Source organism: Vombatus ursinus, unplaced genomic scaffold, assembly GCF_900497805.2.
Source record: "Vombatus ursinus unplaced genomic scaffold, bare-nosed wombat genome assembly UNPS02015255.1, whole genome shotgun sequence".
Lineage (NCBI taxonomy): Eukaryota > Metazoa > Chordata > Mammalia > Diprotodontia > Vombatidae > Vombatus > Vombatus ursinus.
This window is the reverse complement of record NW_020955033.1, coordinates 22685621-22710227: the sequence shown is the minus strand read 5'-3', so window position 1 is coordinate 22710227 and position 24607 is coordinate 22685621. Positions and strand designations below refer to the sequence as shown.

Here is a 24607-nt window from a genome sequence, read left to right as displayed (position 1 = left end):
TCCCCTAGGAGAAGCAGCATGGTTTAAAAGATAAAAGTCCTGGAGTCCATAAGACCTGAGATCAAACCCCACATTTATGAACATTTATGAACTGTGAAGTCATGGAAAAGTCACTGAAACTCTCTGAGCCTCTGTTTCCTATTTGTCAAATGAAGGTGTTGCATTAGAGGTCTCAAGGTCCCTTCTGGCACTAAATCTATGATCCTACGTATTCAGACTAAGTGCTCTCATGAACTTGGCTCCAGGCGACAAATAATGAAACAAAATCCAGAATTTTAGCTGGATGGGACCTCAGCAGAATCTCCACAATTGGCTCAACCACCATTCACCATCTGCTTAGCCAGCTCCAGGGAGGGGAGTCCACTACCTAAGACTGCTCACACCAGTTCTTAAGAACTGTTGATTGTCAGACAGTTTTCCCAAGAGACTTCCCTGCCCTTGCTAAAAAGGTAGTAAATTATGGGAACAATATGATCTCTAGTCTGTCAGAGGTGGTCACTGCCCGGGTTTTTTCTTGGTTATAAGGAAGAACTCTATGGGAAAGGGGAGAAGGGTTCAATGGAAAGTGGCTATGGCAAAAAAGGCAGAAAGTACCAATAAAACACTAACAAAAGAACAAAATGAAGACTACATGAAGGTGGGATAAAGAAGTTTATGATAAGGCATGCCCATATTGCAAATGTTCTCACTATGATCCTAGTCAGACATACCACATAGAGTGTCCTATCCCAGAAAAAAAGACAACACTGTAATACTAATCCACTAACACTACTTACAGTGAGATCATTGTACTTGTACTTCTCAAAGTACATTCATACACACTGCTTCATTGGATTGATATGGTTAATGAATTTCTGTTAAGTAGTCAAAATTTATGGTAACTTTTTAGATAACCAGACTTTGCTAGGTTTGTGGGTAAATGTTTTCTTTTGAGAGTGCACATTCAGCTCTGGTTTCACAAAGGAGTCCACAGTAGCTAGCCAAAGTCATCAGAGAATAAACTGTAAATGTAAATTTTCTTTTAAGTGAGAACCTCTTGTTACTGGCAAGTCTGGGGCATGTCTTCTCCCTCCATCCCTTTTTATTTTTATATTTTGTTTTAAAAATTTTTGAGCTTCAAATTCTCTCTCTCCCCTTCCATCCCCTACCCCCACCTTGAGAAGGTCAAAATGAGCAATCTGACATAAATTATACACGTGCAGTCAAGGAGCATGTTTTCTAACTAAAAAAAAAAAAGAAGCTTTGACAACTTAACCAATCCATGATCTTGTCAGAGTAAGTACTTAAATATTTTTACTGGAAAGGATATGCTTGCTACTAAAATGTGTAAGTAGACTGTTTATTCCTCAGATTCCTTTTCACTGAGGTGGTGGTAGAAATCAAAGAGCTCCTAGGACCTATGAGCTGAAGTGAATAAAAAAGGTATGCTTCAATTCAATCTTCCCTAAAAATCATCACACAAAGCAAGTGGTATGTCCAAGTTATAGTGTAATTAAGGTAATGATTAGGATCACAGATTTAGAGCTAAGAGAGACCTCTTAAGGCCATGGACTCCAACCTCTTCATTTTACAGATGAGAAATTAAGGCTGAGAGGGTCAGTGCCTTGTACAATATCACTGGGGTCATAAGGCGGAGAGCTGAGGCTTGAACTCAGGTCCTCTAACTATAAATTGGGCATACTTTCCCTTGTTCCACAGCGGGACCTCTCCCTGTCTTCTGTAAGTGAGAAAAAGCTGTGAAAAACCTATTTCAAAAAAACCTACCTCATAATACTTTTTCACACACACACACCCTACACTGAGAGAAATTTTACTTAGGACATGAAAACAATTCTTAACTAATTTTAAAAAATAACCATTTGTTATATTAATGTGACATTCGCATATTTAACTGTCTTGTACTTTACGCTGAAACCAGAGAATGGTGGTGTCTATAACATCTCATTAACTCTGCAAAGTCTCTGACTAAACTACCAAAGGGATAAAAACAGTACTGAGGTTATTAGGCAATGTAAGCTGGATATGTTCAGTAAAGAAAGGTTCTTATTAAATTGTCTTTGTTTAAACTTAATTGTGTCATCAGGCTGGCAATATTACCATTCATTCTTAATAAAATCAACAAGAAGATCAAATGACTGGAAACTGAAACAGCAATAGAAGGCATCATCATAAAAGATGCATGAGGAAAAAAAAGAGCCCAGCATCAGATTCAGCAGCGCATCTGGACAAGCCTGAGAAAGGTGACTGAAGCATCTAGATACTGTCTGCCAGGTCGTTTGCTGACACAAAAAGATCAAAACTTTGTGCCTTACTTCCCCAATTTCTACATGCTTCTCTTAAGCAGGCAGAAGAAAAAGCATTTGGAAAAGAAGCATCACCCTGAGCACCCAAGGGGGAAAAAGATTTAGAAAAGGAAAAATTATTTACTGAATCCAGACAAACTTTATTTTGTACTATAAAATTCACAATTATTACACATTGAAATAGATCATCCTACCTGTGCTTTTTGATGCCGTTGGACAGGGAATCTCCACCACCACAATCCTTTCCTTCAGACATTCTGCTTTTTCTATTGTTCAAACGTTCTCTCCTCTCTTCAAACGAACGTGCTGTTACTGTTTCCAATCTTCTTACGGACTGTTCAGACTCTGAATCTGTAGTACAGCAGGTGCATGTTAATGACTGGATCTTTGATGCTGGACTTCAAGAAACAACAGATACCTCCCTCAATGAACCATGCTCTGAAACTTTAGTAGATCACTTTGTCCTTCAGAGAGCTTGCTAACTTCCCCTACAGGGATTTCAGGGAACCTATGCAGAATAAATAAAAGTTGACATTCTGCAAGGCATTAAATTCTGCTTGAATTGATAAAACAAATGGTAAAGAAGATAAGAAATTCATTCTAATAATTAAATATGTCCCAAATGCAAAAACTCATATTTGTTAGTTATACCAATCTATATAAAATTCAAGTTCACATAAAATGTGTAAAGAGGTCTGATGCCTTTTTAAAAATTACATTCTAAAAGGTTACTTTGTGTGACATAAAAAAATAACCCTTCTCAGAGATCCCATAAAAGATACTTATTTGTTGCTTTTCTCCATTATGTATTCTGATTACCACTAGTTATTTTCTATATGCTTTGTAGTTACTTACTTGTAGACATACCAGATTACCCCAGGAGATTTAATATTCCTGGAAGGTAGAGACTTTTATTTTTGTCTTTGTATGCCCAGATATTAAAGCACTTAGTTAAATGTTTCGTGAACTCTCATTAGAGTCTTTAAAAAAAAAAAACTCTTTAAAGTAGCCTACTCTTTACAAATGAAGAAACTGACAAAAAGGTTCAGTGACTTAACTAAAGTCACTCGACTCATACATAACACGGGGGAGAATTTAGTTAAGTCCTGTATCCAATATACCTAGGCAGGGAAGTTTTTCTGAATCCCCATATTATCAACTTATAAAATACAGAGATTTTAAGTTTTTGTTAGAATTAAAGTTATGAAATGATCATGTTGAGATATTTCTAGTTTGCCTCTCAATATTAAGAAAGCACTAAAATGCATTCAAGGATTTCTTAATCAAGGAATCCACTCTTAATTCCTTAGTATGAACATGAAATTTTCTGGTACACTCTCCTTCCCTATTATTTTTATTCTTCCAAACTAATAAAGCATTGACAGTATCTTATTTTAGCACTATAGTTTAGTAAAAAATATATAATTAGAAGCTGGACAACAGTACATGTATGTTTTGAGCCTAAACCTCTTAAATGGTCTTTGCAGAAACACTACTTTAAGGACATCATAAACCATGTTCTTTCCTTTCCCATTGTTTTTCCATTAATATGACCTTTCCCCCTTCAGACCTCACACAGCACTCTGTTTTTCAATTCCCTGATACATTTATAGTGTATTATTTTCTATTATAATATTCTTTGTCTATTTCTGAACCTCCTACTAAGTTAGAAGGCACTGTCCATGGGTTATTGAAACCAGAAGTATCAAACTTTTCCCTGAGTGCTAGGGGAAAACTAGATTAAAATGTAATTGAGAAATGTTTAATAAAATAGGTAAAAATACAGCATAGATAATGTTAATTTATGGGTTTCTAAGTCAATATGTAGTCAGAAGTTTCCATTTGAGTTTCATACCACTTTTTAAATAACCTCTGCAAGTACTCAAGTGCCCTGCCCTGTGTGTGTTCACCACAGCAAATATATAATAAATGCTTTGAGACAAATACCTTATGGTACAACAATGTATATGTTTGTTCACCTCTGAGTGTAAATTTGTTTTTTTCATATGACCTTTGACAAAGACATAGCTATTTCTAATAGGAGATTTAATAGTATTTCTACTTCATCATCCATTTGGGACAGTTCATCAAGGAAGAAATGCATGTTAGTGATAACACAATTTTAAAGGCAATCAGAAATTTGTTCTCAAGATAATAAAATAAAAAAGATTCCAAAAGAATGAGAAAGGACATGGATGGTATTCTCCTCACAACAGACATGACCAAGACAAATCAGTATCTACTGACCCATCTGCCAACTTTCTCACCTCTATAAAATCTTTGTGAGAATTATCTATCCAGGTATCAAAAGTATATTCAATGAAAACATGAAGTGGCAACAGGTAGTTTTCACAGACAATTCTGTACAGCAAGTAGAATTTATGTAGTCACACAACTGACAGGCATAAAGAACATAAAATCTAGTTGTGTTAACAGTATGCTTAATTTTAAAGACATTTAACTCTGTAAAATAAAATGCATTATTGAAATCTGTCCTCACGCAAGGTGTATCCTACTTAAACATTAGAATTATACAAGATTTTAAATGACAACAATGGAGCTAATTTTCTTTTTTTTTAAATCTCATTTAATATTTTATTGTCCCCCAATTACATATAAAAACAATTTTAACATTTTTTTTTCAAACTTTGAGTTCCAAATTCTCTTTCACCTTCCCCTCTCCCCTACTGAGAAGGCAAGCAATTTGACATAGGTTATACATGTGTGGTCATGCAAAAATTAAAATGTAAGTCATGCTGTGAAAGAAAACACAGATTTTTTTAAAAAACGAACAAAAATAAAGAAGTATCTTTGATCTGCATTCAGGCTCTATCAGTTCTTTCCTTTTTCATCGTTAAGTCATACAGAATTGTCTTGGGTCACTGTATTGCTGAGAATAGCAAAGTTATTCATAGTATATTGTCATATAATATTGCTCTTACTGTGTACAATATTCTCCTGGTTCTGCTCATTTCACTTTGCATCAGTTCATGTAACTCTTTCCATGTTTTTCTGAGAGCAATGTAGTCATGTTGTGAAAAACTAAGTATATTTCCCTTCATCCTATCCTGCCCCCCATTTATTCTATTCTCTCTTTTGACCCCGTCCCTCCTCAGAAGTGTCTACTTCTGATTACCCCCTTCCCCACCAATTTTACTTTTTAAGGAGTTCTTCTCTTCAGTAATTTTTGTATAGTGTTTTCCATTTGGTCAATTCTGTTTTTCAAGGATTGTCTTCATTAGATTTTTGTGCCTCTTTTACCATTTGGCCAATTCTGTTTTTTAAGGTGTTATTTTTTTTCAGTATTTTCTGGTGCCTCCTTTACCAAGCTATTGCTGTATCACTCTCATTTCTCTTCCCAATTTTTCCTCTACCTCTCTTACTCAATTTAAAAAATCCTTTTTGAGCTCTTCCATAGCCTGAGAACAATTCACATTTTTCTTTGAGGCTTTGGATGCATGAATTTTGACTTTGTTGTCTCCTTCTAAGCGTGTATTTTGATCTTCCTTGTCAGCATACTAACTTTCTATGGTCAGAATTGTTTCTGTTGCTTGTTCATTTTTCAGTCTATTTCTTGACTTTTAAATCTATACTAAAGTGGGGCTTTACTTCCCAAATGCGAGGGAGCACTGTACCAAACTTCAGATTTTTTGTGCAGCCGCTTTCTTTTTTTTTAATTTATTTATTTTTAGTTTTCAACATTCACCTTCACAAGACCTTGAGTTCCAAATTTTCACCCCATCTCGTCTCTCCCCCCACTCCAAGATGGCATGCATACTGAATACCCCTTCCCCTAGTCTGCCCTCCCTTCTATCTCCTCCCCCCTTCTCTTATCCTCTACCCATTCTATTTTCCTGCAGGATGGGACAGATTTCTGTACCCCATTTCCTGTATTTCTCATTTCCCAGTTGCATGTGAAAACGTTTTTTTTAAACGTGTTTTTAAAACTTTGGCTTCCAAATTTTCTCCCTTCCTCCCTCTCCACCCACCCTCATTGAAAAGGCAAGCAACTGAATACAGGCTATACATGTGCAGTCATGCAAAACACTTCCATAGAAGTCACGTTGTGAAAAACTAACTCTATTTCCCTTAATCCTATCCTGCTCCCTCCCATTTATTCTATTCTTTCTTTTGACCCTGTCCCTCCTCAGAAGTGTTTGCTTCTGATTACCCCCTCTCCCAGTCTGCCCTCCATTCTATCATCCCCCTGCTCTCTTGTCCCCTTCCTCCCCCCTATTTTCCTATAGGGTAAGACAGATTTCCATACACAATTGTGTGTGTATGTTATTCCCTCCATAAGCAAAATCCTATGAGAATAAGATTTACTCATTCCCTCTCACCTTCCCATTTCCGCTCTACTGTAACAGCCTTTTCTTTTCTGTTTCTTTTCTGAGATAATTTAACCCATCTTACCTTTCCCTTTCTCCCTCTCCCAGTATAATCCTCTCTCACTTCTTAATTTTATTGTCCAGATATGACCTTTTCATCTTCTAGTCACCCTGTGACCTCTATCTATCTATCTATATACATACATATAATTTTTTTTCCCCTCCAACTACCCTAATACTGACAAAGGTCTCCTGAGTTATAAATATCATCTTTCCATGCAAGAAGGTAAACAGTTCAACCTTAATACGTCTCTTATGATTTCTCTTTCCTGTTTACCTCTTAATGTTCCACTTGAGTCTTGCATTTGAAATTCAAATTTTCTGTTCAGCTCTGGTCTTTTTATCAAGAATGCTTGAAGGTCCTCTATTTCACTGAATGACCATTTTTTCCCCTGAAGGATTATACTCAGTTTTGCTGGGTAGGTGATTCTTGGTTGTAATCCTATCTCCTTTACCCTCCAGAATATCATATTCCATGCTCTGCAGTCCTTTAATGCAGAAGCTGCTAAATCCTGTGTTATCCTAATTGTGTTTCCACAATACTTGAATTGTTTCTTTCTGGCTGCTTGAAATATTTTCTCCTTGACCTGGGAACTCTGGAATTTGGCTACAATATTCCTAGGAGTTTTCCTTTGGGGACGTCTTTCAGGAGGAGATTGATGGATTCTGTCCATTTCTATTTTGCCTTCTAGTTCTAAAATATCAGGGCAGTTTTCCTTGATAAGTTCTTGAAAGATGATGTCTAGGCTCTTTTTTTGATCATGGCTTTCAGATAGTCCAATAATTTTTAAATTCTCTCTCCTGGATCTATTTTCCAGGTCAGTTGTTTTTCCAGTGAGATATTTCACATTGTTTTCTATTTTTTCATTCTTTTGGATTTGTTTTACAGTGTCTTGATTTCTTATAAAGTCACTAGCTTCCAATTGCTCTATTCAAATTTTTAAGGAAGTATTTTCTTCAGTAAGTTTTTGGACTTCCTTTTCCATTTGGTCAATTTAGTTTTTTAGGGCATTCTTCACCTCACTGGCTTTTTGGATCTCTTTTGCCATTTGGGTTAGGTTATTTTTTAAGGTGTTATTTTCTTCAGTATTTTTTTGGGTCTCCTTTACAAGCTGTTGACTTGTTTTGCATGATTTTCTTGTATCACTCTCATTTCTCTTCCCAGTTTTTCCTCTACTTCTCTTACTTGCTTCTCAAAATCCTTTTTGAGCTCTTCCAAGGCCTGGAATTGATTCAAATTTTTCTTGGAGGCTTTGGATGTAAGAGTTTTGACTTTGTTGTCTTCTGGTTGTACATTTTGATCTTCTTTGTTACCAAAAAAAAGATTCTATGGTCTGACTCTTTTTGTGAGGTTTGGTCATGATCCCAGATAATTACTTGAGTTTTAAACTCTTTGTTAAGGTAGGAGTCTGCTTCTAATGTGGAGAATGTACTGTCCCAAGCTTTGAGGGTTTGTACAGCTGTTTTCAGAGATATTTCTAGGGACCTGTAAATTTTCAGTTCTTCTAAGGTAGTATGATAAGGAGTGAGGTGTTTACTCCTTTCCTGGCCTGTGCTCTGGTCTATCAGTGACCACAAGCACTCTTTTCTGTCTTGGAACTGTGAGGAGGATTTCCTCTCCACTGCCACTACGAACTCCACTGTGCCAGCACTCCTTCTTCCCCCAGGACCACCACCCAGAACTGTGACCCAGATCCAAGCACGGGCAAAGCAAGAGAATCTTGCCTCACCACTGGAAAAGAGATCCCTGCAATCCCCCTCTGATCAGTCACTTGATTCCCCCTCAGTCTGTGGCCTAGAAGCTCAGGAAGCAGCTGCCGTCCTGGGGCCGTGCTCGGGAATTGGAGCTAGGACCCTGTGCTTCTCTCTCTCACCTCAGAAACAGACTTTTCCCACTGACCTTCTAAGTTGTCCCTGGTGTTCTTGGGCTGAGAAGTCTGGAAACCCCCAAAGCTGCCCGCAACCCAGTCCTCTGAGGCCTGCTCCAGGTTCGCTGTGGCCCATGCACCCACGCAGAACTGCGCTCCTCTCCCCGCCCGGTGTGATATACCTTTCTGATCAACCTTCCAGGTTGTCTTGGGCTGGAAATTTGTTTCACTCTGTCTTTTTGTGGGTTCTGCTGCTTTAGAATTTGTTTAAAGCCATTTTTTATAGGTATTTGCAGGGGTTCGGGGGACAGTTCAAGCAAGTCACTGCTTTTACTCCACCATCTTGGCTCTACCCCTGCAGTTGCTTTCAAAGGTGATTCTGGGGACCTGTAGGTTTCTGGCTCTTCCAAGGCGGTATGATCTAGGGAGAGGTGTGTTTATTCCTCTTCTGTACTGTGCACTGGTTTGTGAATGACCACAAGCACTCTTTTCAACTATGGAACTGTGACCAGGATCCCTGATCCCCTGCAGCCACAAGCTCTGTTGCGCTAGTGAGTGGAGCTAACTTTCAATAATCCGCTGAATACTGACAACAATTGAGATATGAATTACAGGCATATTCACCTGAAGGGTTTAGTTTCCATCATGGAAGATGCCCAAAGTATGTAGTAAAGAAAAATACTCTACTAAGATAAAGGTTCACCAGTGCTTCTATATGGAATTGAAGCCTGACTAATTTCAATACGCTCTAGTACATTATAAAACGTTTTTAGTGAAATCTATACAATGCAAGAAATACTGAGTTAAACAGACACAATTTTAAAGCAAAACAGGTAAAAACTTATATGGTCTGGACTCTAAAAGGCAGATCAAAAGGCAAGATGTCATGTCAAATCAGTCCATATTTATGTGTATATAGATCTTGAGAAGGCAAAATGATATTGTTGGCGTTGGAGTCAGGAAGACCCAAGTCAAGTCTTGTTTTGTATGTGATCATGGACAAATCATTTAACCTCTCAGTACCCCCAAATAACTCTTTAAAACTGTACGTTACATATGGGTAACCTATGCAGATCAGTGAAGTGAATTCTGTACACCAACTAAACCTCCCTCCTAGATTAAGATATGGACATATAAAAATACTCAAATATATGTAATATAAATATGCATACACATACATCTTGGACAGGTACTAAAAAGAATAATGAACTGAGTCAAGTTAGTTAGATTAGTGTCAAGTTAGTTGGTTAGAAAGTTAGATGGGGTCATATTTGGGAAGTAAATCCAAACTGCTTACAGCTACAAAAGCTAAACATGAGTATCCTGCCAGGAATGCTATGCGGCTTTAAATCATGGAACCTGATGATCTCCAAAGAATCAAAATGGCAAATTACACAAGGAGCAATGGGAAGAGGCATGGTAGGTATGAGTCAGCTGCAGAATATTACCACTGAGAACTGTCACAAAACATCACTGAATGTGTTACTGGAAAAGGAGGCTGACAAACCATAAAATAAGAATGGGAGACAACAGACGTACAGCCTCATTAGTTCAATGGAAGCCATTAAACATTAAAAAAATAAGAGGTTATACTTGAGGGCACTGAGGAGATGCTTTAGGGAGGACTGATGGGAGAAAATCATAGAGGATGAGAGAGTTGTGGAGGACATCATGTCAAACGAGGAGAAAAATCAACAAATGTTTATTTAGCATATACGTGTAAGGTATTGTGTTGGGCTGTCTGGGGGATACAAACAAATATAAGATGTTCTCTGCTTTCAAAGAGCTCAGGGTCTAAATGTGGAGATAAAAGCGATACATATAAAAAGAAAACTGGTAATGAAAGACAAAATATAATTCAGTCCTAGGTAACAAATATAATCAGTGCATATTAAAACAGTCCCGTATTAAATTTTCTTTGCTAGAGCCATGACAAACATTTCACAAGAACAAGACATGTCTTGGTGAATATAAGTACTAGATGTCAGGGCACTCTAACCCGTAACATGGCACAGTGAAAGAAAAGTAGAAAAGAAAAAGGCATAACTTTGAGGGTACTCTAGATCAAGGACATTGCTGCTATTGACCCTATGAAAGGCTCATAATTCCTGGGGTGCCTTATGTGTCAGAAATTCTAGGTGATCAGCAGCACGAATAAATGACCTGAAACAAAAGAATACCTTGAGGAATATACAAAGCATAGGAGGATGCCCACAGCCACAGAAGCAAACACACCCCAGAATATCCAAGTCCCCCAAACATGCTGCTTTCCTAAAAGGAGGTCTTTTTATAATTTTCTTCTCCTGCCTCTACTGCTCTGACTTTGTGTTTCACAGAGTTCATCTCAAACAGAGCAGTGAATCCCATTATGTGCTAGTGGGAGGCAGTGTCAGCAAGAGGGAGATCTGGCACCCAGACACTATGCTCCACAGCTTCAACTGAACCACATTTCTAAGATCCCAGTTTCTGTGTCATTATTCAGCTGAAATGTACACCCAAGCAGACTTAACTCTCAGTGATCAAAATGACACTTCTAGGAAAATATAAACTCAACCACTTTGGGCATCTATACAAACAGTCATAAAATATGATGAATGCTTAAAAGGTCCACCCCTACCCAAAGTTATTTTAAAGTTGTGCTGTAATGATTTGTAAAGTATTACTGTGACATAGGTCATATTACCTCAACTCTGAAGCAAGCTAATAGACTTTTTCTGCCATAAAACATCAATATCCTGCCCATGAGTTAGTATAAGTCAATTACAATCCAATTTCAAGTGTTTTGCCTAAAGTTATTACACCATTAGTATAAGATTATAAGGATTCTTAACCTTTTTTTTTATCATAGGCCTCCTTGGCAATCTAATGAAACCCCTTAAAGTCAAAATAATGCTTTTGAATGCACAAAATAAAATGCATAAGAAAGGAAATAATCATGTCAAAATACAGTTATCAAAATAAGAACCCTTGCCTATGTATAAAACATTACAGAGAATTTAATACTAAGTATTAAGTTTTTCAGCCTTTTCAGAACACAATTTGTGCCATCATCCGTGTAATTTTTTTTTTAAATTTCTGGAACTATCAAATATACTCTAGCTCCTGTAGACATGAAATTTCAATATCACTGACTTCTTTTCAAAGTTTTTTTTTCCTATATTAGTAGACAGAAAGTTAACCTTAAAGGCAGGAAGACATGGATTTAAGTTGTACTTGTGACACATACAGCCTGTGATTCTAGGCAAGTCTCTCGACCTCCTAACAATGCTCCAGGCAACTCTTAGACACTAAAAGCTACAGAGAAGGTACCAACCTGCATTGCCAGAGGGAATTTCCATACCTGGAAGTTCCACATAGCAATGAAATCACAGTTTGAGTCCCTATTATTATTTTTTTCTATCCAATGATATTTCAAAATACACCGTTTAAAAACTTAATTCAGCAAAATTTAGTTAAATCGCAGACCATGTTAACCTTCGCTGGGCTTTCTTTATCTTCCCGAACCTTGTCTTAACAAAATGAGGTTCTAACATATGTATCTTTGAAATTTTTTTAACAAATTTCTCAGAATAATAAGCCCTAATGTATTAATATGGAGAATCTCCACTGACTGGTGCTCTATCTCAAATTAATGAGGTTTTTTTAATAGGGCAGAATCATTTATATCACACTTGAGGACAAGAATTTATAAAGGAATGACCATATATTTTATATGAAATGTTCATAAGGATCACCTAAAAATCTAACTATACTGCATAAAAGAAGTACTCCAAAACAAATGTTTTAGTCTCAGGGCCACTTTATACTTTTTTTTTTTGTATTTTTTTTTGTATTTTTTTTTTTTTTAGGCAATTGGGGTTAAGTGACTTGCCCAGGGTCACACAACTAGTAAGTGTCAAGTGTTTGGTCTGAGGCCAGATTTGAACTCAGGTCCTCCTGACTTCAGGGCTGGTACTCTATCCACTGCGCCACCTAGCTGCCCCACCACTTTATACTCTTAAAAAATTAAGGACCTCTCTCTCCCGCTAAAGAGCTTTTGTTTATTTGAATACTACTGACTATGTCAGCAACTGAATTTACCATTATTTTGAAAATAACTTTGATCTTGTGAACCCCCTAAAAGTATGTTGGAGACCTTTGGGGTCCCTGGACCACACTTTGAGACCTGCTACTCTAGACTATAAATAAAGCCCTTAATTTTATAAAACTGATGACTTCTTTAAAGAGCAATTTAAACAAAGTCCTTATATATGATGAATTTTCACTAAAAAACAGAGTAGAACAGCATGACTAAAAGAACAATAGAGGGACATATTTAAAGGGAAATATTTTCACAGCTTCTTATCTTCAAACAGCTACTCAAAATAGGACTTACAACCATCTGAAACACCTTTCAAACAACCAATAAACAAATTGCATCTACACAACATGGCTATCAGCTGTATTAGTACGGAATACTAAAACACACAGTGCTAAGTGTTTTGACCAATGTTTCTATCAATCCCTTATAGGAAATGAAATTTAAAAATTAAAATATGCTGGGTTAAAAAAAAAAGAATCCCCCCCCCCAGATTGATTTTCGGAAGTCTGGAGAATTGAAAGAATTCTTAGATACAATCCGATCAGTCTTTATAGCTGAAAAACCTTTAAGTATTTAAGTCTTTAAAAATCCTTCAAATTAAAAGAATGTAAGAGGTGAAGGAATAAATAAATATATATATATATATACATAATTTCAATATAATTTGAAAATAATGCTAAAAATGATCGTATTTTCAATGAACTTTGTAAACAAAATATCATAGTGAATAAAATATTTAGTAAACACTATGGGCAATATTAAACCATCAAAGGTAAATCACACAAAGCTAATACCTGAATTAACTCTGTATTCTGCATTCACTAGAAACATTTCAAATATGTGCCCCCAAGGTAATCTCAAACATTTGTTCTAGCATATAGAAAGATACAAATATATGGCAGGATTTCAAATTGCCTGAACCCCCAAAATAAAATAGTAATTACTTAGGATGACTACAGAGGGGAAAAAACTGTACATTATTTTAAATATATTGTAAACTGAAAAGGACAAGCACAGAAAAGACTGTCGAGAGACTGTAATAACGAGCTAGTGAGGAAGTAACTAAAGACTGAAACACAATATTACTGAAAGACAACAAAACAAAAAGGGTAAAGACAAAAGTTTCAAGGACACACTTTCCAAATAAGGCCAGGGTCAAAACCAGTTGCATGTAACAGTAGAGCTTAGGAAATAACTTTGAAGTTACTAATTCCCAAGCAACTAAAACGACCATGCTAGATGAATACAGAGAAGCATAGAAAGATCTATATAATGTGATGCAGAGTAAAGTAAGCATAGACAAGGAAAAAAAAACATACACAGTAATTACAACAATGTAAATGAAAAGAATGAACACCCAAAAATCAAAAGTGGTATAACAAAATTACAAAGATCAAACAAAACTGTAATGAAGAGAGATGAGAAGACACCTCTAACCTACCCCCTTCTCTGGAGATGGGAAGTTAACAGCTGTTATATACTGAAAAAGTCTGAAAACATGTGCAATGAATGTATCCATCAGTTGTATTGACTTTCCCCCTTCCCCTAAAAAATATATGGAATGGTTCTTTGGGAGGGGGAGGGGGAGAAAAGATACTTGAAATAACTATGGCAATGAATGAAACAAAAAATACTAAAAAAACTTAAAAATAACTAACATGCTTTTCAAAGGCTAAAAAAAAAGTTACAAAATATATATGATTCCAACCAAATACATAAAGATCTTCAGCACTCAGGCTACACATATGAAAGTTTCCCACATGTTCCATTTTGGACTACTAAATTCAGGATTTGCAATCTGTTCTGTTAAAATTCTTGGCCCATAAAGTTTTTCATGAAGTATACGGATAAATTCATTACACTAAGGAGCAATTCTAGATTGTACTAACAAGTAGCTAGTCAACAAGCATTTATTACTCTTGTTCGACACCATGTCAAACACTGAGAGATACAAAGGCAAAAAACAGTTCCTACCATCAAAGATGATTCACTCTAATGAGGAAGGCAATATGTAAATAACTAGGTACCTACAGTTGTAATCAGTTTTAATTAGATTAACCAAAGGTTTATCTAATTAAAAATAAAAAATAAATTAAAAAAAAAGAAAGAAGAAAACCAAATTACTAGTATCAAGAATGAAAAGGGTGAAACTACCACCAAGGAAGAGGAAATTAAAACAACAATTAGGAATCACTTTGCCCAACTATATGCCAACAGATTTGACAATCTTAGTGAAATGGATACATATTTACAAAAATATAAATTGCCCAGATTAACAGAAGAGGAAGTAAAATACTTAAATAACCCCATCTCAGAAAAAGAAATTGAACAAGCAATTGATGAGCTCCCTAGGAAAAAATCTCCAGGGCCAGATGGATTTACATGCGAATTCCAATTTAAAGAACAATTAATTCCAATACTATATAGACTATTTGGTAAAATAGGTGAAGAAGGAATCTTACCAAATTCTTTTTATGATACAAATATGGTGCTGAGACCTAAACCAGGAAGAGTCAAAACAGAGAAAGAAAATTATAGACCAATTTCTCTAATGAATATAGATGCAAAAATTTTAAACAAAGCAAACCGATTACAGCAACTTATCACAAGAATAATACACTATGACCGGGTAGGATTTATACCAGGAATGCAGGGCTGGTTCGGAAAACTATCGACATAATTCATCATATCAACACCAAAACTAACAGAAACCACATGATCATCTCAATAGAAGCAGAAAAGGCTTTTGACAAAATACAACACCCATTCCTATTAAAAACACTAGAGAGCACAGGTATAAATGGACTCTTCCTTAAAATAATAAACAGCATGTATCTAAAACCTTCAGCAAGCATAATATGTAATGGGGACAAGCTAGAAGCATTTCCAGTAAGATCGGGGGTGAAACAAGGATGTCCATTATCACCACTGTTGTTCAATATTGTACTGGAAACGTTAGCTTTAGCAACAAGAGAAGAAAAAGACATTGAAGGCATTAGAATACGCAAAGAAGAAACAAAGCTATCACTCTTTGCAGATGACATGATGTCATACTTAGAGAATCCCAGAGAATCAAGGAAAAAACTACTTGAAATAACAAACAATTTTAGCAAAGTTGCAGGCTATAAAATAAACCCACATAAATCATCGGCATTTCTATATATTACCAACAAAGCCCAAGAGCAAGAGACAGAAAGAGAAATTCCATTTAAACTTACTGTAGACATTATAAAATATTTAGGAGTCTACCTCCTGAAACAAACCCAGGAACTCTATGAACACAATTACAAAACACTTTTCACACAAATAAAATCAGATCTAAATAACTGGAAAAACTTCAGTCGCTCATGGGTAGCCCGAGCTAATATAATAAAAATGACAATTCTACCTAAGCTAATTTACGTATTCAGTGCCATACCAATCAAACTACCAAAAAACTATTTTATAGAGTTAGAAAAAATAATAACAAGATTCATTTGGAAGAACAAAAGGTCCAGAATATCAACAGAACTAATGAAAAGAAATGCAGGGGAAGGTGGCCTAGCCATTCCAGACCTTAAATTGTATTATAAAGCAGCAGTCATCAAAACTGCTTCGTACTGGCTAAGAAATAGAGTGGTGGATCAATGGAATAGATTAAATATGCAAGACACAGTAGTCAATGACTATAGTAATCTATTATTTGATAAACCCAAAGACCCCAGCTTCTGGGATAAGAACCCACTCTTTGAAAAAAACTGCTGGGAAAACTGGAAAAGGTTATGGCAGAAACTAGGCATAGACCAAAATCTCACACCATATACCAAAATAAAGTCAAAATGGTTTCATGATTTAGATATAAAGGCTGATACTATAAGCAAACTGGGAGAGCAAGGAACAGTTTACCTGTCAGATCTATGGAGAACAGAAGAATTCATGACCAAACAGGAGATACAGAACATTATGAAAAGCAAAACAGATAATTTTGATTACATTAAATTAAAAAGTTTTTGCATATACAAAGCCAATGCAACTAAGATTAGAAGGAAGGTAGAAAATTGGGAAAGAATTTTTACAACCAGTCTCTCTGATAAGGGCCTCATTTCTAAAATTATTATATAGAGAATTAAGTCAAATTTATAAGAATACAAGCCATTCCCCAATTGATAAATGGTCAAAGGATATGAACAGACAGTTCTCAGATGAAGAAATTAAAGCCATCTATAGTCATATGAAAAAATTCTCTAAACCACTATTGATTAGAGAAATGCAAATCAAAACAACTCTGAAGTACCACATCACACCTATCAGAATGGCCAACATGACAAAATAGGAAAATGATAAATGCTGGAGAAGATGTGGGAAAATTGGAACACTAATGCACTGCTGGTGGAGTTGTGAAATGATCCGACCATTTTGGAGAGCAATTTGGAACTATGGCCAAAGGGCTATAAAAATGTGCATACCCTTTGACCCAGCAATAGCACTTCTAGGGCTATACCCCAAAGATATCACACAAATGGGAAAAGGACCTACATGTACAAAAATATTTATAGAAGCTCTTTTTGTGGTGGCAAAGAATTGGAAATTGAGAGGATGCCCATCCACTGGGGAATGGCTGAGCAAGTTGTGGTATATGAATGTGATGGAATACTATTACGCTATAAGACATGATGAACAGGCTGACTTCAGAAAAACCTGGAAAGACTTGTATGGTCTGATGCTGAGTGAAGTGAGCAGAACCAAAAGAATGTTGTACACAATAACAGCCATGCTGTGTGATGACTAATATTCATAAACTTAACCCTTCCTGGCAATACAAGGATCTAAGACATCTCCAGAGGCCTTGTGATGGAAAACGCTATCCACACCCAAAGAAAGAACTATGGAAGCCAAATTGCTAATTTGTTTTCTCTTCTGTTGAGTTTTGTTTCCTCTTTCTAACGGTTCCTCTTATTGGTTTTAATTTCTACTTCCAACATCACTAATGTGAAAATATGTTTAATATGAATGTAAATGTATAGCCTATTATCAGATTATGCGCCGTCTTGGGGAGGGTGGTGGGAACAAAGGGGGGGGAAATTTTAAACTCAAAAGCATATGGAAGTGATTATTGATAAATCAAAATAAATTAATAAAAAAATAAAATAAAAAAACAAACACTGAGAGATACAAACATCTAGAGTTAAGAAGTGAAAGCACTAATGGTTGAGGGGACAGGGAAATACCTCCTACAGAAGGTGGGATTTTAGTTGAGTCTTGAAGGAAGCCAGAGAAACTAAGAGATAGAGGTTCAACACCAGAGCACTCCAGCCTGGAAGACAGGCAGTGTAAAAAACAGAGAGATGAAAGAAGACGGGTCATGATGAAGAACAGTTGGAGTATAGTGTGAGGAATGGGGTAAGTTTATATTGGAGCTTAGAAGTAATTGAGAGCCACTGGAAAGCATGGTTCAGGAAGGTGGCTTTCTCTAGAACACTGAGTCAGCAGAGAGGATGAATGGAACAGGAGAAACTCGAGGTTCAGAGATACATTAGGAACCGGCTGCGACAGATCAGGGCAGTGATGAGGGCGTGAGCCACAGTGCGGCTGTGTGAGTGAAGGTCACAGGATATACATGACAGATGCAATGAAGCAGAAATGACAGGCTTTGGCGATGGCCTGCAGTGAAGAGTTGAGGATGTGAACTTGAGAGACTGGAAGAACGGTAATGTCTTGATAGTGACAGGGACCTCTGAAAGACAAGGGTGGTTGATGAGAAGGAGTCATCACCATGGGGGCTCGGTAAACATTTGTTCAATACATTATTCAACAGACCTAAAACATATAACGTCAGGAACAGAGGATGAAGCAAAATCTGTGAAACACTACTCAGATTCACTGTAACGCAAGTAAATAATTAGGCAAGCATTAAAAATACAGAAACTCCAAGTTCCCTTTATTTACTTGTATCCTTCTAGAGAGCACAGTACAATCCAATGAATATAAACCATACTCAATAGCATTTTCCTATCTGTGGAAATCAAGCAGAACAACAAGTATCAGGTACTTATAATGCAAGGAATCATGACCTCAAGAAATTTAGAAAGGGCTTGAAAAGATAATTCACTTTATTTCATTATTCAATGCATGCTACAAACAAACAACAAAACATACAAAGCACTTTTCTAGGTCCTGGGAAGATAGGTCGAAAATGACAACCCCAAGGGGCAGCTAGGTGGTGCAGTGGACAGAGCACCGGCCCTGAAGTCAGGAGGACCTGAGTTCAAATCTGGCCTCAGACCAAACACTTGACACTTACTAGCTGTGTGACCCTGGGCAAGTCACTTAACCCCAACTGCCTAACCCCCCCCAAAAAAAATGACAATCCCTGCCCTTAAGGACTATACAATCTGATATGTGGTTAAAAAAAAACAACACACTATTCACAAATAAGTTTGTTAAAAGACATAATTTAATATAGCAAAGGGAAGAACTGAAATGCTGTAATAAAAGATCTGAGAAGGGACAAATCATTTTCAACTAGGAGAAATCATGGAGGGCTTCACAGAAGAGGTGGTACCTTATCTGAACCTTGAAGGAAAAGAGAGGTTTCAAAGCTAGAAATGAAAATTAAATGCATTTTAGTGTATGACAGACAGCCTACGTGAAGGCTAAGAGTCAAGAGAGGGACAAGATAGGAAAATGGTAATTCATTCTGGCTGTTACATTCATGAAAAAGAATATAAAATAAGGTTGGAAAATTGGGTTTACTCTAAGATGGTACAGTCACGCAGGAACAGAGAAGCTGCAGCCTCAAGGCCACATGTGGCCCTGTAGGTCCTCAAGTGTGGCCTTTTGAATTCAAACATCACAGAACGAACCCCCTTAATAAAAGGATTTATTCTGTAAAGTTTGGATTCAGTCAAAGGACCAGACTTGAGGACCTACAGGGCCACATGTGACCTCGAGGTTGCAGGTTTTCCACTCCTGGTACAGTGTCTTCAATTACAAAATTTATTTATTATACTATAGGGAACGGGGAGCTACTGAAGGCTTCTAAGCAGAGGAGTAACATGATCAGACCCACATACTAAAGGTACAATTTGGGAGCTATATGAGGGATAGAGTGATAAAGCATACACACATGAAAAAGATACCAACGAAGTAGCAAGATTCTATAGTAGTAGAGGAGGTGCCACAAAATGACAGATCTGGCACTAGAATGGACTGCAGAGGTTATCCAATCCAAAACTCTCATTTTAGAGATAAAGAAATTCAGACCCAGAGAGGTTAAGTCATTCATCAAAGGTCATGTAGGTAGGGGTTCTTAAACCTTCTTGCGTCAGGGCCTTTTGGCAGTCTGGAAAAGCCTATGGATCTCTTCTCAGAATAATGATTTTTAAGTACATACAATAAAATATATAAGAATAAAAAAGAAGAGTTGTATTGAAATAATAATGTTTAAAAAAAAAATTCACGTATCACAGACTAAGAAACCCTGGATGTAGAGGAAGATGTCTAACAAGATGTTCAAAGCTCTGTCCCTAATCCTGTTTTGATCAATACATTTATCAATGACCAGAAGACAAAGGTGGCACACTTATCATGATTTTCAGATTTAAAGCTAGGGAGGATATTACAAAAGATGACAAAGTTATTATGTAAAGAGATACCAAAAAGCCAAAACATCTGACTGAATATTTTGAGATGAAATTTACTAGGGATAAAGGGAAAGCTCTAAACTCAGGTATGAAAAATCACCCACTCACCCTGGCAGCGAGTTTCTCTAATAAAGATCTCATATTCAAGATACACAGTGAACTAGTTCAAATTTATAAGAATAGCCATTCCCCTACTGATAAAAGGTCAAAACAGGCAAGAAATTCAAGTTATCAATAAACATGAAAAAACACTCCAAATTACTAATAACTAGAAAGATGTTAATTTAAAGGAACTCTTAAGTTCTACCTCATACCCACCAAAACATCAAAAAAGGAAAGTGACAATTTCTGGAGGGGCTGCAGGGAAGCATTGTACTGCCAACAGAACTTCGAAACTGATCTAGCATTTCTGGAAAACAATTTAGAATTGTGCAAACAAAAGTCAATTGTGTATACGTATGCTTTGACCCAGAAAAATCACTACTAGGTATATACCCTCAAAGAGATAAACAAGAGAAAATGGACTTATATTTACAAAAATATTTATAGCAATCTTTTGTAGTAGCAAAGAACTACAAATGAAGGGGACATTCATTTACTGGGGAAGAGCTAAACAAATTATGGTACGTGAATATAATAGAATATTACTTTAAGAAACGACAAAATGGATGGCCTCAAAGAGACCCAGGAAGACCTATATGAACTGATGCAGAATGAAATAATAAATAAAGCCAAGAAAACAATTTATTTTCTAGCAACATAACAAAGAAGCACATATTTCAAAGATCTGATAACTCTGATCAATGCAATGATCAACTATGTATCCAGAGGACTGACAAAGCTTGCTACTCACTTCTTGACAGAGAACTGATACCCCCAAGAAGAAGAATAAGACATATATTTTTGGACGGTGTCAATGTGGGAATTTGTTTTTCAAGTGTATGCAAAGGCTTTGTTTGACTTTTTCTTTTTTTTTTTTTTTGCTCAGGCAATGGGGTTAAGTGACTTGCCCCAGGTCACACAGCTAGTAAGTGTTATGAGTCTGAGGCCGGATTGAACTCAGGTCCTCCTGACTTCAGGGCCAGCGTTCTATCCACTGTGCCACCTAGCTGCCCCTCTGTTTGACTTTTTCTTGCCTAATGGGTGGTAAGATGGAGTGGGGAAGGTGAATATTAATAGGGATAAAGAAGGAAGGGAAAGGGGAAAGGAAGGAGGACCATTAAGACATTTTTTTTAATGAAAAGAAAAGGAAAGTCAGAAAGAAGCACAGACAAATTAGGGCAGCTTTGAAAGCTTCAGGCTGAATGTGTGTATTTATAAATAAAGGCAAATTATACATAATGGAAAGCTGCAGTTCATGAAATCTTCCTTCTCTATTCTGCTACATGGAATGCCCATTTTGTTTAGTGTTTTAAGTTCAGAATAAAAATAATTTTAAAAAATTAATTGTTCCCCTCTTCAATTTCTAAACCTGATAGAGATATATCTAAATAAAAAAACATCCATAAGAAAGATATGAGGGTTTCAGAGACTGAAAACACAATGAGTCAATAGTGAGATATGCCAGACAAAAAGCTAACCCAATTTTAGGTGTGTGTTAATAAAGCCATGCTGTCCAGAATTACAGAGATGACAGTCCTGCAGTACTTTGACCTTGAATACTTATCTTTAATTCTCAGTGTTACATTTAAAGAACACAACATAGAAGTCTTGTCATCTCTACCTCCAAGGCATCTCTTAGATATGTCCCACTTTCTCTATTTACCCTAATTCAGGTCCTCATAATCTTTTACCTGAATTATTGCGATAGCTTTCTGGTTAGTCACCCTACCTCAATATTCTTCTTCTCCAATCTCTCCTCCACACAATTGTCAAAGTAATTTTCCTAAAGTCCAGGTCTTCTTAATATTCAATACATTCATTAATGTCACCCCTTATTCAAACTCTGGTATCCCCTTATACCTCTAGAATAAAATATAAGCTCCTGTTTGACAGTTTAAAGCTCTTCACAACATGGTCCCTTCCCACCTGTCCCATCTATTTGAAACTTCCTTCAAGTACATGACCTAAGAATATTTGAGAACTTTTACTGGTTTTCCTAGGCTGTACTATTAGATTTTATGGTAAATTATTCACGAACACTTAAACTAAAATAGCACTAAGAGGAAACACTAGGAAGCAAAAAATCATTAACATGTTGCTAAAAACAACAAAAAACCCATTAAGAGTGAGCAGATAGTAATAAAAATCATGCATTAAGAATTTCAACATTCAAAAGTCACTAATTTTTCTGTAGCTTGTATGTGTATGCTTATATACAAAGAGGACATGAAGCTTCTGGATTTTGAAATTTTGGGGAGGATGAATTACAAACATAAAATCATTTTTCAGAAATATCTTATTATTCATTTTTCTTGTCATACTTTTGCATTTTCCCTTTATAACTCTACAGAAAGAAATTTAGCTTCCCTATGTATTAAGGTTAAACCCTTCCCCCTACTCCAGTGATATGCACATTCATAACCAACTGATAAATTCAGTAGCAATATCAGTGCCATATTTCTAAGAATCATTGAATAAGTACAAAATGTCACATTTACTAGATACTTTATTTTTAAGAATACACTTTATATAAATTTGCATTACTCAAACATAACTTTATGTAAAGATTTCAGAATGTAATCAGAATGAGAATTTTGAATGAGGATCTGATTGAGCTGTTAGCTGCAAAGACTGCAGAAGAAGGGAAGCTGCGAAACCGGAGGTCAAACAAAAAAGGTTCACAATGAAACAGTCGGCAGAAACATTTCATCATCTGAGTAAATTTTTTTTCTTGTATTGAAAAAATGGATCCAAATTCTTCAAGATTTTTAAAAGTTCAAACACTAGTTAAGAACAATATTGCTTGCTATCATCAGCTACATAAGGGGGAAAAAAAAGGAAGCCACTGTCCCAACATGTTCTCAACAGCATTGATGGGAATTGAGGTAATTAGAACAACAAGTAAGCAGTCCACTGTGGGAACTGAGTGGATCACATTCATCTCGTGACTCAATTCCAGAGCTAGTTCAGTTCCCTTCCTATTTAATTATGGGTCTAGCCCAATTTCTATCTTATGACAAAACTTTATTCAATTATGGAAACTGGGAAAGGACATTGTCACACTATTCGAACCTAGCACGACTGGAAACCTGGACCACCTCTACCTATTGCTTAGAGACCCTTTACTAAAGAACGAAGTCATGCTAACCAGAAACCTGATAGATCTGAAGATTGATGCAAGGAGTTTTCTTAAAGTTATACACCTCAAGCAACCCCTATGTTTTATCTGAAAACTGTCCCACAAAATGGTTAACCAGTTATTGTTTCCATGTTCCTCTGACTGAATATAGATATTTGAGGGGAGTGGGACATCTCTTTCTCTGATTCCTGGGAATTGCACCTGTTCTCTCCCCGCTCCCAACTTGGAAAGTCCCTAATCTTTCCTCTAATTAGAAATCTGATTACTTAATTTTGCTTCCTGATTAATAGTTTTCTTTTAACTAATTGGTCTTATTTGATTATTTTTAATGTATAAAAATCTGCCTCCCCCTGTATTCGGGATCCAGTCCCAAGCTGAGGAAGTCTGGTCCCAATTTGTTAGGCAGTTAGCATGCACCGCTTAATAAATACATGTTCTCTGAACTTTGGACTTTTATTTCCTCAGTCATTTCATTTTTCACCCACTATAGCTTTATTAAAAAAAGTTATACAGCCAGTCAGTGGGTGGCATATTACACACTTATGTTAACTTTACTGTACAGTACTCTGTATACTTTATCATTAGCTTTACTTTTCATAATTCTGTTTTTTATCACAGTACAGTATTTTATATGTCTGCATTTTTAGTACACTTCATGACTTGCATAAATTATTTTATGCATGCCTTTGTTATATAGGCTAAGTGAAGGAGGTAGGTAGAGGCAAATTTGCATTATGTAAAAATCACTTTACAAAGAAGTCTGTGGAATGGTTCACTCATATAAAGGAAGAAAAGTCTATACTACAGAATGGATCAATTTGATCTTAATGATAATGAAAAAAAATATCTCCCTTTACAGAACTGGTGATTTTGATATACCTCAAGCTCAACATGAATCAGCAGTCTAAAGAGATTGTCAAAAGAAGTCAATGCAATTCTAAATTGTATAACAGAAATACAAAGAGGCAAGCACATGGGGAACAAGATGGCAGAGCAGGAGGAAGAAGTACAGCAAGTTTCCTGCCTAGACTCTTCCAAACAGACCTCGAAAATGTACCAGATTGAATCTGACTGGGAAATCCAAGAAAAGTCACAGTAAGTAAT

The 24607-nt window shown here is 36.3% G+C and overlaps 1 protein-coding gene across 4 annotated transcripts in view; it reads right to left on the bottom strand.

Moving 5' to 3' along the window:
- LOC114031829 (oxysterol-binding protein-related protein 1) overlaps window positions 1–24607 on the bottom strand; it is a 305142-nt gene that overhangs the window by 89056 nt on the left and 191479 nt on the right. For all 4 annotated transcript variants that reach the window (XM_027846969.1, XM_027846970.1, XM_027846971.1 and 1 more), the window contains one exon: window positions 2498–2654. In XM_027846969.1, coding sequence (XP_027702770.1) covers window positions 2498–2654 — 157 coding nt within the window. The remainder of the gene's footprint in view (window positions 1–2497; window positions 2655–24607) is intronic.